Here is a 14,703-nt window from a genome sequence, read left to right on the forward strand (position 1 = left end):
CTGCAGAACAAGCCCGACATCACAAGCTGTCAAGGCTCGTTCTGCCGAGAAAAGCCGGAAATAGGCGAGCTTCTGGCCGGAGCTCGTCTATTTCCTTCCTTAACTCGCGGCCACCCCCCTTTCTCGCCGCTTGGGACATTGAATCCCGACCACCGAGCTCAAGTTGAGCAAAGCGAGAACGGAACAGGGGCACGGCTGTCGAGCTTGCTCAACAGCCGTTCCCCTGACATTGAATACCCCCCTTGGTAGTAAGGAACAGATTGTTTTGTACTTTATCTAAGCCCACTTTATGTCTCTCCAAGGCGTAGTACATAGACCCTTAAAAATCTTAATTAAAATAAATAAAAACTTTCAAACCAAAAGAACTGAAAACCAAACAAAAATAATAAAATGCCCCCACTGGATTTAGAGCAAAGGATTTTACACAAAAACAATTATTTAATCTATTGTGAAAGCTGGAACATTAAAAGAAGCCTAAAGCTACCTCTACACCCTTGTCTGGCAGTGTTCTTCAAAGACCAAGTGGCTACACAGCACTGTTTTTCCGATGCCCCATGCCGTGTGGCTCAAGAAGTAGTCGCTGATCTGGTGGTATGTGCCCTCTCTAGATACTTGCTAAAGTCTCTGGTGGCCATCAGAGGTCCATAAAGGTCCACTCCACACACACCGGGTATTTTTTGCCTGTGTGATTGGATAACGATTATGGGGAAAATTGTTGGGCTGAAAACCACACATACACACTGAGCGTTTTTCTCCCATTTTAGTGATTTTCACTGGGGTGGACAGCTTTCCATAGCAGGACGCTATGGAAAGTCGCCCATTCCCTTGCTCATCTGCTGGTAATACCAGCAGACAAGCGGCTGAGCGTATCAGTGCTCACCGCTGCCCCGTACACACTGGGTGGCTTTCATGCTAAAAGCTGCTCAAACAAGTAAACTGAACAGCTTTCAGCTGAAAGTCATCCAGTGTGTGGGACTTTATAGACAAATAATATGCAATACGCTGGTCATCTGGAAATAAATTTGCAGTGCGCAAACAATGTTCAGCGAATGGAGAGAGTACTTTTTCTTCAGAGGTTTATCAAGGTCAGACTCACAATGCTCAGATTCAGATGGCACTAAAAAGCAACCTTGGGGATTAAAGGGATGGTTGGTTCTAAGAACAAAGGAGGAAGTCACATAGAACGCGCTGGAAACATTGTATATAAAAAAGAAAACCTATTACACTAAAATATCACTGGCCAGTGATATGGCACACAATTAAAAGTGAAATTGAATTAAATTTACTTCAATATTCTAGAGATGAAAAGGATTGCTCAATGTAATTGTTACATTGAGCAATCCTTTTCATCTCTGGAATATTGAAGTACCATCCCTCTGTCACCTAAGCTCATAAAGGATCAATATCTCTGCTGTAAAGTAGGAGCCCGGGCTTCCAGAACTGGACTACTGATGAATATAGCCACCCGGTGTATAAAGTGCAGGTACAGGGAGGTACCTCCCTTTCTTTTTCAATCACAATTTTTGCATCTGGCCAGACAAACTAACAGAGAGCCCCATGCCTCGGTCTTCCTTATAGTGGAATTATCATCATTGAGCCACTCCCCAGGAGGACACCATAGAGTTGGGAACAGCAACAGTGCTTGTTATAAACACCATCTATCCCCGCTGGGACACTTGAAAATTATATGCTGTGTCAGATTATCTGCTTGTTTTTTTATATTGTAAATTTAATTAAATTTCACTTTTAATTGTGTACCATATCACTGGCCAGTGAATATTAGTGTAATAAATATGTTTTCTTTTTTATATACAATGTTTCCAGCACGTTCTATGTGACTTCTTTCTTTGTTTTTCTGTATCTTTGGAAATAAGCATTTCCATATATAAACGCTGCAGGAACCGGTTGCAAACCTGTACATATATTATATTAGTATCTGTGTGCAGCAGTGTATAGAGTCCATACCCAATAATTGTATGACAATTAGAACATAGTGTGGTGGTTGGGTTTAGCGCCGATATTTTTTTTTTTTTTTTTGGTTCTAAGAACAGCCTGGTCTTCATGACAAAAACAGGAATGTCAGGAACCTACAATATATAGTAATTAGTCATTTCCACATCTAGTAGAGTTTGAGCTAATACAGATGGAGCGCCTTCATTCAGCGGGCCTGGTGGTCGGATCGCGAACCGCCAGCAGCATCCAACAGAAGCAAATCATGCCCTTTACCACATAACAAAACATCAGGATCACATAGAAACACAATATAACTAACTATTTAAAAATATTTTTTTTCTACCTTTTTTTGGGGCCTAGGGGTGCCAAAAAAAAAAAAAAAATTAAAAAAAAAGAAGAGATCCTATGGTGAAGGAAGGGGCCTGGATTTAACAGTACTAGAGATCAGCTGAACCTTCTACTACGCTTAGAACTTCTGTGTAACAAGACATTACAGGTACATCTATCGATGTAGAATAGTTTAAGGTAAGACTGCACTTTGAGCACATGTAATGCCATACCATATTGGTTATAATGAGGAGGAATGTATATGAATAAAAATGAAAGAATGGATTTTAATGTTATTATTTTAGTCAGTCACCACCACTTCAACCACTGCTACAGCTGGGTAAGATGCCTGCTAGTTGTGCACTAGTTACAATGCATGCAGCTGGAATGTGGCCACAGTCTGTAGCTCTTGCGTTTTACAGCTGCCAGGGCTGGCACTAACAGCCAATTTGGGGCTACTGCTGTTCGGTATTTGACAGCCCCTAATTATGTTTTGAAAGCTATTCTCAGATCATGTACAGAGAGCTGTCTATTGCCACATTAGCTTGGCACTGTAAAAATAAGAAAATTAACTTTGTTAAACAAATAAGTTCTCACTTGTCAATTACAAAGTTATACCGCAAAACAATATAGATGCTAGGTATTTATAAGACTCATATGCATTCTTAATGTAAGAAAATAAAAGCATAAGTTCTGTGACTATATAAAGACGGATGAGTCACACCGTTATAAACCATATGTCTTCTGTCCCACTGCTCTTCCTACAGAACATACCATGTTGCTGACCAAGTAACACTAGCTGTGCACACTGGGAGAAGCAACTAATAACCAGTCACAAAAACCCTGTATCTGCAAATGTTAAATAATTGCTAGTGTAATCCAGCCAAAGTAATAATCATCAACGTTTAGTTTTTCATATTCTGTGTTTGTTACCTAGGTAATTTAATTTCCCTAGCACAGATGGAAAAGCAGTGAACACTTACTTGCGTCTTTCTTCCCTCCACTTTACAATTTCGTCTGGTGTGTCCAGTTTTATTACCTTTGCTCTAGGTCCATGCATCTAGAATAAATATAGGTGTTCAATAATGCATTTCTAGCTGTAAAGAAACCTCTTCTGGAAAAGGAGGCATGATAGTAATTTATATTGACATTTCACATCGTCATGGCAGGCCAAACTTTTTTCCCCCCTTTGAATGTGAAAAACTTTATTTATAATGACTTGTTTACCCATTGTTAACCAAGTACAGCTCTGGAGCAAAATGATATGTGACTTCCTCAATGATGCTCAGCTTGCGAGCAGGGCCCTCATACCTTTGACTGTCTGTTAATACCCCAGTTTGTTTTATCATTATCTCCTATTGCAAGGCGCAACATAATATGCTGCGCAATATAATAAACTGTTAATAAATAAATAAATAAATAAATAAATAATGCTCACAAGCTGGGGCATTTGGGGAGATTTAGTAGCCTGGAACTTTCAGACATCAGTAAGATCCCAGTGAAACTGCCAGATGTGGCAATCATTTAAAAGGAAAAACCCACATTGGCATTTTATAGAGAAGCTGGTGTACTGTGGTGTAACACACTATGCAGGAAAACACTACATTAACACATTGGAGAGATCTGTATTTCTAAACCCATCTGTAACCGTAAAATGAAAAGCTTAGATGAAAAAAAATAATAATAAAAAAAAAAAATAATCTCTATCCCTGCTCTATTAAGACAATGTATTTTTTTATATTCCGGTACTTGTGTATTATCACGGCGCCCATCGCATCGCATACCATAAGGCATACGATGGTATGCGATGCGATGCAATGTTAGCAGATGTTATACAATTTCAAATTGTATGCCATTGTATGGCATATACAAGGTTATAAGATTTTAAATTGTATAAGCACCCTAATGGGTGTTTTCAATGTTAAATGTGCCCCTATAAGATAAATAATTGTATAAGCACCGTAATAGGTGCTTACAATGTTAAAAGCACCCCCACGCCACCCGTGCTATCAACGCCAACCCGAAGCGTGGCGAGCGCAGCGGTACGCGTCCTCCGACCTTTTCATACCCCCACTATCCTCGTTGGCGCGGAGTTGACTTTATATAGTGTGGCGAGCGCAGCGAGACACCGAGCCCGAAGCGTGGCGAGCCCCGTGGAATACATGTGAAGTAATGCGCGGCCCCTCGCTGCGCTCGCCACACTATATAAAATAAACTCCACGCCGACGTGGATAGTGGGGGTATGAAAAGGCCGGAGGATGCGTACCACTGAGCTTGCCACGCTTCGGGTTGGCGTTGATAGTGCTTATACAATTAAAGATTGTTTATACACAATTTAATCTCATTGCATTGTATGCCATATACAATGGTATACAATTTTAAATGGAATACAATGCCATACGACTGAATATCGTGGGCGCCGTGATAATACACAAGTACCTATATTCCAAAAAAAAACAAAACTGATCATTTGCGGAATCTGGGTTTTGAATAGGGGCCTGACACTTAAATATCAAGTGTCAGCCACAATCAAATCCTCATTCTTTCATCTGAGAAACATAGCCAGAATCAAGCACTTAATTCCCTCAGAAGACCTGCCTAAAGTCATACATGCATTTATATCATCATGCCTAGGCTAATGCAATGCTCTCTACCTGGGTCTCCCATCAAAAGAATTGCACTGCTTGCAGCTGGCACAAATTGCAGCCGACAGGCTATTAACCAATCAGCCCCACACCTGCCACATAACTCCCATTCTCTACTCCCTTCACTGGCTACCTGTAAAATGGCGAATTGTTTTCAAGATTGGCTTACTCACTTTCAAGGCCCTACATGACCAGAGCCCAAGGTACCTGCAGCAGCTTCTGATTCCTTACTGTCCTACTCGATTACTACGATCCACTGAAGAAGGACTTCTAACAGTACCTAAAATCTCCCTGAATTCATCTGGGGGTCGAACTTTCAACTTTGTTGCTCCAACTCTATGGAACTCTCTTCCTCGCACAGTGCGAGAAGCCCCCACTATAGAATCCTTTAAAAATAGACTGAAGACGTTCCTATTTACTCAAGCATTTCACTGACATCTACTGTTAAGCTTGTTTTGTATTTTGAGCTGTAAAGCACTGAGTCAAATTGGGAGAAAAGTGCTATATCAATATCATTATTATTTATACCCTGGCTACAGGCCCATAACAGATGTAAAACAAATTCTATGGCCATAAAATATTGTCCCTAATAATATACTTAATATTGCTATATTTTATATGTATCTGTGACTAAATTGATGAACTGCTCATACAATGCATTGAGTCTTTGAGCTCATATAAAACATTTGTTTGAGAATGTACTTGAGCATATATTTTATAAATTGTAGTACCTAAGATTAGCCTGCAGAGATCACCGTTACCACAGGTGACACTAGAAATCTTTTGAACTCTTCCCTAAAGTTCAATTGAAACCGTGACATAAGGTATTAAAAAGAAATACAAAATGGTGCTATACTGTAAACAGTAGGGTAGTTTGTTCATGAATTATAAAGGGCCCCATACACCTGCGATCACAATTAATTGCTGATGTATGGGACCCATTAGACTACATATCTTTCCTAGAAATGTGACTTCCCAAAGTTGACAAATTAACTGTTTATTTTTTGTTCTTAACCCCTTCCCGACGGGGCGTTTTTTGTTAACTTTTCTTTTTTTTTTTCTCCTCGCGTTCAAATAAGCGTAACTTTTTTAATTTTCCGGCTATATAGACACATGAGGGCTTTTTTTTGCAGGACAAGTTGTACTTTTTAATGGTACCATTTACTATACCGTATAATATTCTGGGGAATCAGGAAATAATTCAATGTGGGGTAAAAAGGAAAAAAAACGCAATTCCACAATTTTGCGCTGGTTACGGTTTTTTTGGAGTTCATAGTTCGTTTAAAATGATGGGTTATCTTTATTCTATGGGTCGTTACGATTCCGGTGATACCAAACTTATATAGTTTTCATTACGTTTTACCACTAAAAAAAAAAAATAGAAAATTTTACGGTTTTTCTAATTTGCGTCGCCATGTTCTGCGGCTTATAAGTTTTTTATTTTTCCACGTACGGACCAGGGTGAGAGCTCAATTTTTGCGGGCTGAAGTGTACTTTTTAATTAATACCATTATGGGATATGTGCGACTTTCTGATCTCTTTTATTTACATTTTTTTGGGTAGGCGATGCGACCAAAAAACGTAGTTTTGGCGTTGGGAATTTCTTTCCGTTTACGCCTTTAACCGTGCGGGATAACTAATGTTATATTTTAATAGATCGGACTTTTAGGAACGCGGCGATACCAAATATGTTTATTTTTTTATTTTTTATTTATTTTTATTTGTAAAATGGGGAAAGGGGGGTGATTTGAACTTTTAATATTTTTTTTTTTTTTTTTTACTTTTACTACAAGGCCCCCTAGTGTACTTGACCACTAGGGGGCGTGATCGCCTGTACTAGGTTCAGCCATAGAGCTCTATGGCTGAACATAGTGATTTTCAGCACTTCCTATTACATCCTGCCTCAGGGCGCCCCCCCTCCGATCAGCTATTTAAGCACTGCGGGCGCGTTGCCCGCGGTGCTTAAAGGTTTAAACGGCCACGATCTGCGAACTCGCCGCTCGTGGCCGTGAGAGCAGGTACCTGGCTGTAATATACAGCCATTACCTGCTCTCTTTCAAGCTAGCTCACTCCGTGAGCTGGCTTGATTCCCCCGCAACCGTCATATGACGTACATGTACGTCATATGTCGGGAAGGGGTTAAAAATAGATTTTTTTTCACATTCAAAACAAGGCAATACAATGCACTCCACCTACATGGTTATAGCACATTTGTAGGCCTACAATAATATGAAATCCTGAAGATGTATTAAGCCTTAACAAGAGATAAATGCAAGTGTGATAAGGAGAGATAAACGTCCAGCCAATCAGCTCCTTACTGACATTTTTCAAACACAGCCTGTAACACGGCAGTTAGCAGGTGATTGGCTGGATGTTTATCTCTCCTTTTCACACTTGGATTTATCTCTTGTTAAAGCTTAATACATCTGCCCCAATATTAGAACTGACTTATGATTAGATCAATGTAACAAAAAAAGTTTAGTCTTTGCTTAACAGCAGGTGACACATTGCATGAGCCTCACAGAACTCTACAAGATCACTGATCATCTGATAGTAAGCTGCTGGGGTTTCTGCCTGGTATAGAAGAAAATATATTGTACATTGAAGACTACTACAATGACACACTGCAGTTAAGTTAAAACCATACATGCATTTATTAACTGCAATACACAATGATCTAGGCCAGTTTCCCAAATGCCTCCATTACAGTCCAGGTTTTAAGGATCCCTATGGTTGAGGCCAGTTGGTTCAATCAAACTGACTGAGGTACTGATTATCTGTGCTCAAGCATGCATAGTTTGGGAAACTGATCTAGGAAATTTGACCGCTGACTAAACTACCTTTACTTATGCATTGATGTTTACAATGCATTTAGTACTGTATATGTAAAATAGTGAGCCTTAAGGCACACGAAGTACAGTGATGACAGCTAGAACCCAGATTGCTCAATCAAAATACCAGAGGTACTTATTGTCATCTGTGCTTAAGTATGGTTATCCTTAAAACCTGCACAGTCCAGGTGCATCTACACTGGTTGATTGATTGGCCATTCGACTGAACGGACGATAAATCCAAGGAACATGGGTCAGTGTGTACCAGCAATGTGTCTGAACGGCATAGTTTACAGGATTATTGTATTGGATGTGCAACACAGTCGATGTCCGCTATATCTAAAGTTATATCAGCACATTGTGCAGCAAAAAGCATGATAAATGTGTATAACAATGAGAGCATGCACCGCGTCCTTTAATGAAGAGATTGTAACTTTCATGTGTGTCCGTAACTGGATATGTAACCTTTACATTCACTTGCTGTCCATTAGACCATTAGTCTTGTATGACAAGCAGGTGATGTGTACATGGTGCTATGTACTGAATATAGCGAAGGCGAGAACATACAGGGAATTGTTGGGACTTACATTTTTCCAGTGAAATTGTACCAGTTTCTCATGGGCTCTGAAATTGCAGCCTTCTATGTGACACTGTAAGTCAAAAGGTCACTAGTTCAGTAGGGTTGTAAAATAAAAATTTGTTATAGGATATCTTTAGGATTTTAAAATGATGACACATGTTGACATATGCAAGACAATGCAAATCAAACACTATAATAGTCATTACCTCAGACCCAACATCCACCTAACTAAGCGCCTGTGGCAGACTTCACCACAAAGCACATTTTTCTCTATGTTGCACTGCAAGTGGGGCAAATGTAACATGTGCAGCCCTGCACAGAAACAAAAAGACTCACCCAAATTTAACCCTCTCTGCACACCCCTAGAGGAGTAGAGGAGCAGCTATGATAGATATCCAAATGGACAGCCATTTTGGGGAAAAAATGGTGGCTAAACTTATAAAAATGGGCTACTAACCTTTGTTAGTGGCTGACATGGAGGAAAGAAGTGAATTTATAGATCTGAATAAAAAAAAAAAAGTGCATCAGAATTACTGGATTTATTATTGGCCAGCTGCTTCTAGCACTTATGCTATGTACACATGGGGGCGATAGGGGCTATAATCACTGGGAATATTGTCGCAGGCGACCATATTGCCAGTGATGGAAGTGTGCCCTGGCGATAAATCGCCGGGTGCGCGCTCCCGTTTTCAGCCCCATTGTAAATCGCTGGTCGCAGGAGCTTGCTCCTGCGACCAGCTAATTACCTCTGCGGCACCCCCGGCAGAGGTTCCCTTTCATCAGCGACCATCTCTGGTCGCTGATGAAAAGGAGACACTGGGCAATATATTACTCAGCAATGTATTGCTAGCAATATATCTCTCCCGTGTGTATGGGGCTTAAGAATCGTTGGCAGTAGCCATCTGTGGTAATAACTTCTCCATTCCCAGCATTAGTAAGCTAGCGATTGTAGTGGCAGTATTGGTAACACGCTTCCAATTCAGTCTGAAATTGTGACCTGGTAACACAAGCGCAGAAAGGATCTGACCTGGATGGTAAGTACTGCTTGCTGTGAGCTCAACATTACACAGCAGCTGCAGTCATTTTAGGATAAACTAACCTGTAAAAGACTTTCTAAGGATAGAAGTAACAATTAGAAATGGGTTTGATACCATCTATATTACATTTCTATTGTATCATTGTATATTTCAGTCCTATAATTTCAGGCATTATTGCATCTACTGTGATTAATGCTGCTTTCCCACTGCCTACACGGGTAATGACCCGTTTTTTTTAAACGGGTCTTTAAACGGGTAAGAGCCATAAAGACTCTTTCCCACTGCAGCTTTTAAACGGTAAATTACCGTTTAAAAGCTGTTTTTGTCACATTCACACTTACCCGTTTAAAAACCCGTTTAAGCAGTGTAAAGATAGGGGGGGGGGGGGAATTAAAAAAAAAAAAAAACGGCGTGGGGTCCCCCCCACTGCCGTAACCAGCACCAGGCTGAAAGAGCCGGGGCTGGTATTAAAAAAAAATCAGGAAACCCGACAAATAGGGGTTCCCTGATTTTTTACAACCAGCCCCAGGCTCCAGGTCCGGGGCTGGTTCCCAAAATACGGGGGACAAAATGACTAGGGGTCCCCCGTATTTTAAGAACCAGCCCCAGGCACAACCAGCCAGCAGGGTAATGCCACAGCCGGGGGACACTTATTATATAAGTTCCCGCGGCCAAAGCATTAACCCTACCGACCAGTCAGCCTGGCCAGGGGCCCTGGGGGAGTGGGGACCCCCCCAATAAAGGGGTCCCCCCCCTCCAGGACTTACCTGACCAGGCTGAAGCCTGGTGCTGTCCTCGATGCCCCTGGGCGGTGGGCATCGAGCTGATGGTATGGTGTAAAAAATAGAATAAAAACCATTGTCTTTTACTGGTGAACTATGAGTCCCAGCAAGCCTCCCCCGCAAGCTGGGACTTGGAGAACCACAAGTCCCAGCCTGCGGGGCATTAAAGGGCCCGCTGGGTCTTGTAGTTCCACAGTAAAAGAAAGTTAAATAAACACACTGACACACGTGAAAAATAAAAGTTTAATACATACATAACACATACATACTGATACTTACCTATCTTGAGCCCGTAGGTAGCCCTGGTCCTGATGTCCTGGTCCGTGTCGGCGTCTGTATCCATGTCGGCATCCCTGTCAGCGACGGCGTCGGCGGTCCGGAGTCCGAAGAAATCCATTTGGGAAGCTGTGGAAGGAAACTATACTCACCTGTCCCAGCGCGACGTAGTCCAGGTAAGGTCTTTGCAAAAAAAACAAACCGAACACCCGAACCAAGCGGACACGGAGACGCACGGTGTTTGTTTACATCGTGCGGCTCCGCCTCCCGAATGCCGCTATTGGCCGCCTTGCGGCCAATCAGGAGCCGCTAGGCCGCAAGGCGGCCAATAGCGACATTCGGGAGGCGGAGCCGCACGATGTAAACACCGTGCGGCTCTCAGCTGTCCGCTTGGTTCGGGTGTTCGGTTTGTTTTTTTTGCAAAGACCTTACCTGGACTACGTCGCGCTGGGACAGGTGAGTATAGTTTCCTTCCACAGCTTCCCAAATGGATTTCTTCGGACTCCGGACCGCCGACGCCGACAGGGATGCCGACATGGATACAGACGCCGACACGGACCAGGACATCAGGACCAGGGCTACCTACGGGCTCAAGATAGGTAAGTATCAGTATGTATGTGTTATGTATGTATTAAACTTTTATTTTTCACGTGTGTCAGTGTGTTTATTTAACTCTTTCTTTTACTGTGGAACTACAAGACCCAGCGGGCCCTTTAATGCCCCGCAGGCTGGGACTTGTGGTTCTCCAAGTCCCAGCTTGCGGGGGAGGCTTGCTGGGACTCATAGTTCACCAGTAAAAGACAATGGTTTTTATTCTATTTTTTACACCATACCATCAGCTCGATGCCCACCGCCCAGGGGCATCGAGGACAGCACCAGGCTTCAGCCTGGTCAGGTAAGTCCTGGAGGGGGGGGGGGACCCCTTTATTGGGGGGGTCCCCACTCCCCCAGGGCCCCTGGCCAGGCTGACTGGTCGGTAGGGTTAATGCTTTGGCCGCGGGAACTTATATAATAAGTGTCCCCCGGCTGTGGCATTACCCTGCTGGCTGGTTGTGCCTGGGGCTGGTTCTTAAAATACGGGGGACCCCTAGTCATTTTGTCCCCCGTATTTTGGGAACCAGCCCCGGACCTGGAGCCTGGGGCTGGTTGTAAAAAATCAGGGAACCCCTATTTGTCGGGTTTCCTGATTTTTTTAATACCAGCCTGGTGCTGGTTACGGCAGTGGGGGGGGACCCCATGCCGGTTTTTTTTTTAACGGGTAAAGGGCTACCCCTTTCCCACTGCCGAAAAAACGGCTCCTACACGTTACAAACACTGCTTTTTACACGGGTAACAAAAAACGGTATTTGTTACCCGTGTAAAGCAACCTGGAGCTTTCCCACTGCAGCTCTAGCCGTTTAAAAAGGCTAAAAAAACGGCATTTACACGTGTAAAGCCTGCAGTGGGAAAGGGGTATTATTTAAACTGAACCCCTAGCACCAAACTTTGGTCAAACTTGTAACATTGTCTAAACCAAGTGGCAGTCAGGCTACTTGTGCAGGTCTGACAGCTGTACATGGGCCTGGTTGTCAAACAGCGAGGTGGGAATGGCGAGTGCAGGGGGGTGGGTGGAATACTGAAGGCGGCTATGATGGTGAGCAATAGGCACTGCTCGCCAAAACTGCATTTAATATAACCCCCATTGACAACACACCTTAATCAACTTAAGTTTAGCTAGATTGTGATCTAACATTATAATCTTTTTGAGGCCATACATACTGACAATTACACAATACTGCATTTAGTTAAGGCACATAAATGACAAATTAAGGTATTCGATTATTACTAGATATGTCCTGGGCAAAACATTTAATCCCCAATCAAATTAATAAAAAACCCTGCTTGGTGGTGGCTGCAAACAACTGTTGCAATTTCCAGGCTACCAGCGTGTGCACAGGGAGAGCTCTCCAACTGTCACATTTTCCAGAGCACATTGGTGATGCACTGTAAATGGCAGACAGACATTTTTGTATATAACGCCAAACAAAGAAACCAATTTCTGGGCAAAGAACTTTCATTTGGAATAAGACAAACCATGTGCAAGCAACAACATTCTAGAAAGAGGTCACTTATTAAAGTCATACTTACGCTATTCCTAGATAGATATCCAACAGTCACTATAGTAACAGTAGATCAAACGTTCAGAAACAATTGCCCTAGCTGGCACATGCTGGCAACGAATACTGTACAAAGAATGGGTTGCAGGTCTATTATTGCCTCTATGGTCTGCACAGTGCTTATAAGAGGATAAGCTGACACACACTTGTACCTCTGTAGGCTTCAAACAAAAAACAGCTGAGACATCCCACAAAGCCGCTGGCACTCACAGCTAACGTTATCTGGCTGAATTTGTGATCTTCAGGTCTTACTTTGACATGTTGTGCGACATGGTCATCATATTTTTCCTGGTTCTTAAAGCCTCGGTCACAGGTGTCACAAAAGTGTGTGAAAATGGGCTCTTTCCGGTTCTTTCGCTGTTGGGAAAAATTAAATAAAAACACATTTTAAACACAGAGCTCTTTGCGCATGCAGTATACCATCTAAGTACTTGAAAAACCACGGGCTCAATAACATTTCACATACACCTTGGTATCATCAGGAAGAAGAATTTGTTTCTCTTCGCACAGGAGTTATACATTTCCGAATACAATTTTTTAAATATAATGTTAAAATATTTGTAAAAAAATTATGCAATGCTATATAAATTGTAATGTTAATCCTTTGAGTGCCAAGTAAATTTGTCAAAATAGGTGTGAAACTTGGCAAGCAAACATTTTTATTCATCATGATCTGTAATTGTTACCTTATATGGGAACTATAATCTTTTTTTTTTTTTTTATACTTTTGGTACTTGGTGTAATATCTGGGCGCCCGATTTTTTCATCGCATGCCACTAGTTAAGGCATGCGATGAGATGCGATGGGACCAGATTTTCGGGCTTTTTAGATGTTCCTTGTACAATGTAAAAATCGGTCACATCGCATGCCATTACAATGGCATGCAATGCGATGCGACGACCCGATTTTTACATTGTACCCAATGTTAAATGGCCCCTCAGACCAGATTTTTAATTGTATACCCACCATGATGGTTATTTATTAGGTAAAATGCTTTGTTAAAGCAACGCCACGATCAACGCAAACCCGAAGCGTGGCGAGAGCAGCGAGCATGCGAGGGGCGGCGGTACGCGTCCTCCGACCTTTTCATACCCCCACTATCCACAACGGCGTGGAGATGATTTTATATAGTGTGGCGAGCGCAGCGAGCCACCGAGCCCAAAGCGTGGCGAGGGGACGCGGAATACATGTGAAGTAATGCGCGTCAACTCACCACGCTTCGGGCTCAGTGGCTCGCCACACTATATAAAATCATCTCCACGCCAACGTGGATACTGGGGGTATGAAAAGGTCGGAGGACACATAGCGATGTGCTCGCCACGCTTCGGGTTGGCGTTGATCGTGGGGTGGCATTTGACAGTCATTAAAAAAAAATCGGGTCCAATCGCATCGCATGCACTGTGGCCGATTTTTTGTTGTACAATGACATTAAAAAAATCGGGCGCCAAGATAATACACAAGTACCCATTTTTTTAATTTGAAATTATATGACAAATTTGAGCGATGCATTTTAGCAGATATTTTGCTTCTCTCTCACAGAGATGCTGGCACTACAAGGGTTAAGAACAAAGTTTTATTCAGAAGTAGAGCCATCAGAGAGGCGTGGTTTATCCAGTATCTTCCTATGACATACCTTTGGTCCTCTGTTCCCATGACAACCATTTCCTTCCTGCATGTGATGGCCTTGGCCGTAATACCTAGGCCCACCTGATTCTGGAAATACATTAATGGTGTTACATTACATTAGATGCCTAATAGTAACAATAGCTTCTTCATAAACTCCCCTCACTGTTTCTATAGTAACACAATCGTTTCACAGCACAATAAGAACCCTGCTACTGAAGTGTTACAAGCCACCATGGCATTTCTCATTAGATTTGTTCAGGTCATTTGGATGACATTTTAAATCCACAAATATCTTGGATACTGCAGTTTTGTCTTCAGTAAAACAGCAAGTGTTTGACATAAAACATACATATGCTGCTGAAAAGAAACAAAATGGGCTTGTAACTTGGAGACCAATTCCATAAACACAGCAAGTTTCATCAGATTTAATTAATATTAGGTTTTGCTGCCAGGCTTAACAATTATACTATAAATTAATGGGATATACTTC

The 14,703-nt window shown here is 42.2% G+C and overlaps 1 protein-coding gene across 1 annotated transcript in view; it reads right to left on the reverse strand.

The window, feature by feature from the left end:
• NUFIP1 (nuclear FMR1 interacting protein 1) overlaps nt 1-14,703 on the reverse strand; it is a 36,178-nt gene that overhangs the window by 15,706 nt on the left and 5,769 nt on the right. Inside the window, exons 2-5 of the mRNA XM_083168957.1 lie at nt 14,221-14,300; nt 12,840-12,944; nt 8,344-8,406; nt 3,264-3,340 (exon numbers count right to left, since the gene is read on the reverse strand). Coding sequence (XP_083025083.1) covers nt 3,264-3,340; nt 8,344-8,406; nt 12,840-12,944; nt 14,221-14,300 — 325 coding nt within the window. The remainder of the gene's footprint in view (nt 1-3,263; nt 3,341-8,343; nt 8,407-12,839; nt 12,945-14,220; nt 14,301-14,703) is intronic.

The sequence above is a fragment of the Crinia signifera genome, chromosome 2 (assembly GCF_055691185.1).
Source record: "Crinia signifera chromosome 2, ASM5569118v1, whole genome shotgun sequence".
In the NCBI taxonomy this organism is placed as follows: Eukaryota; Metazoa; Chordata; class Amphibia; order Anura; family Myobatrachidae; genus Crinia; species Crinia signifera.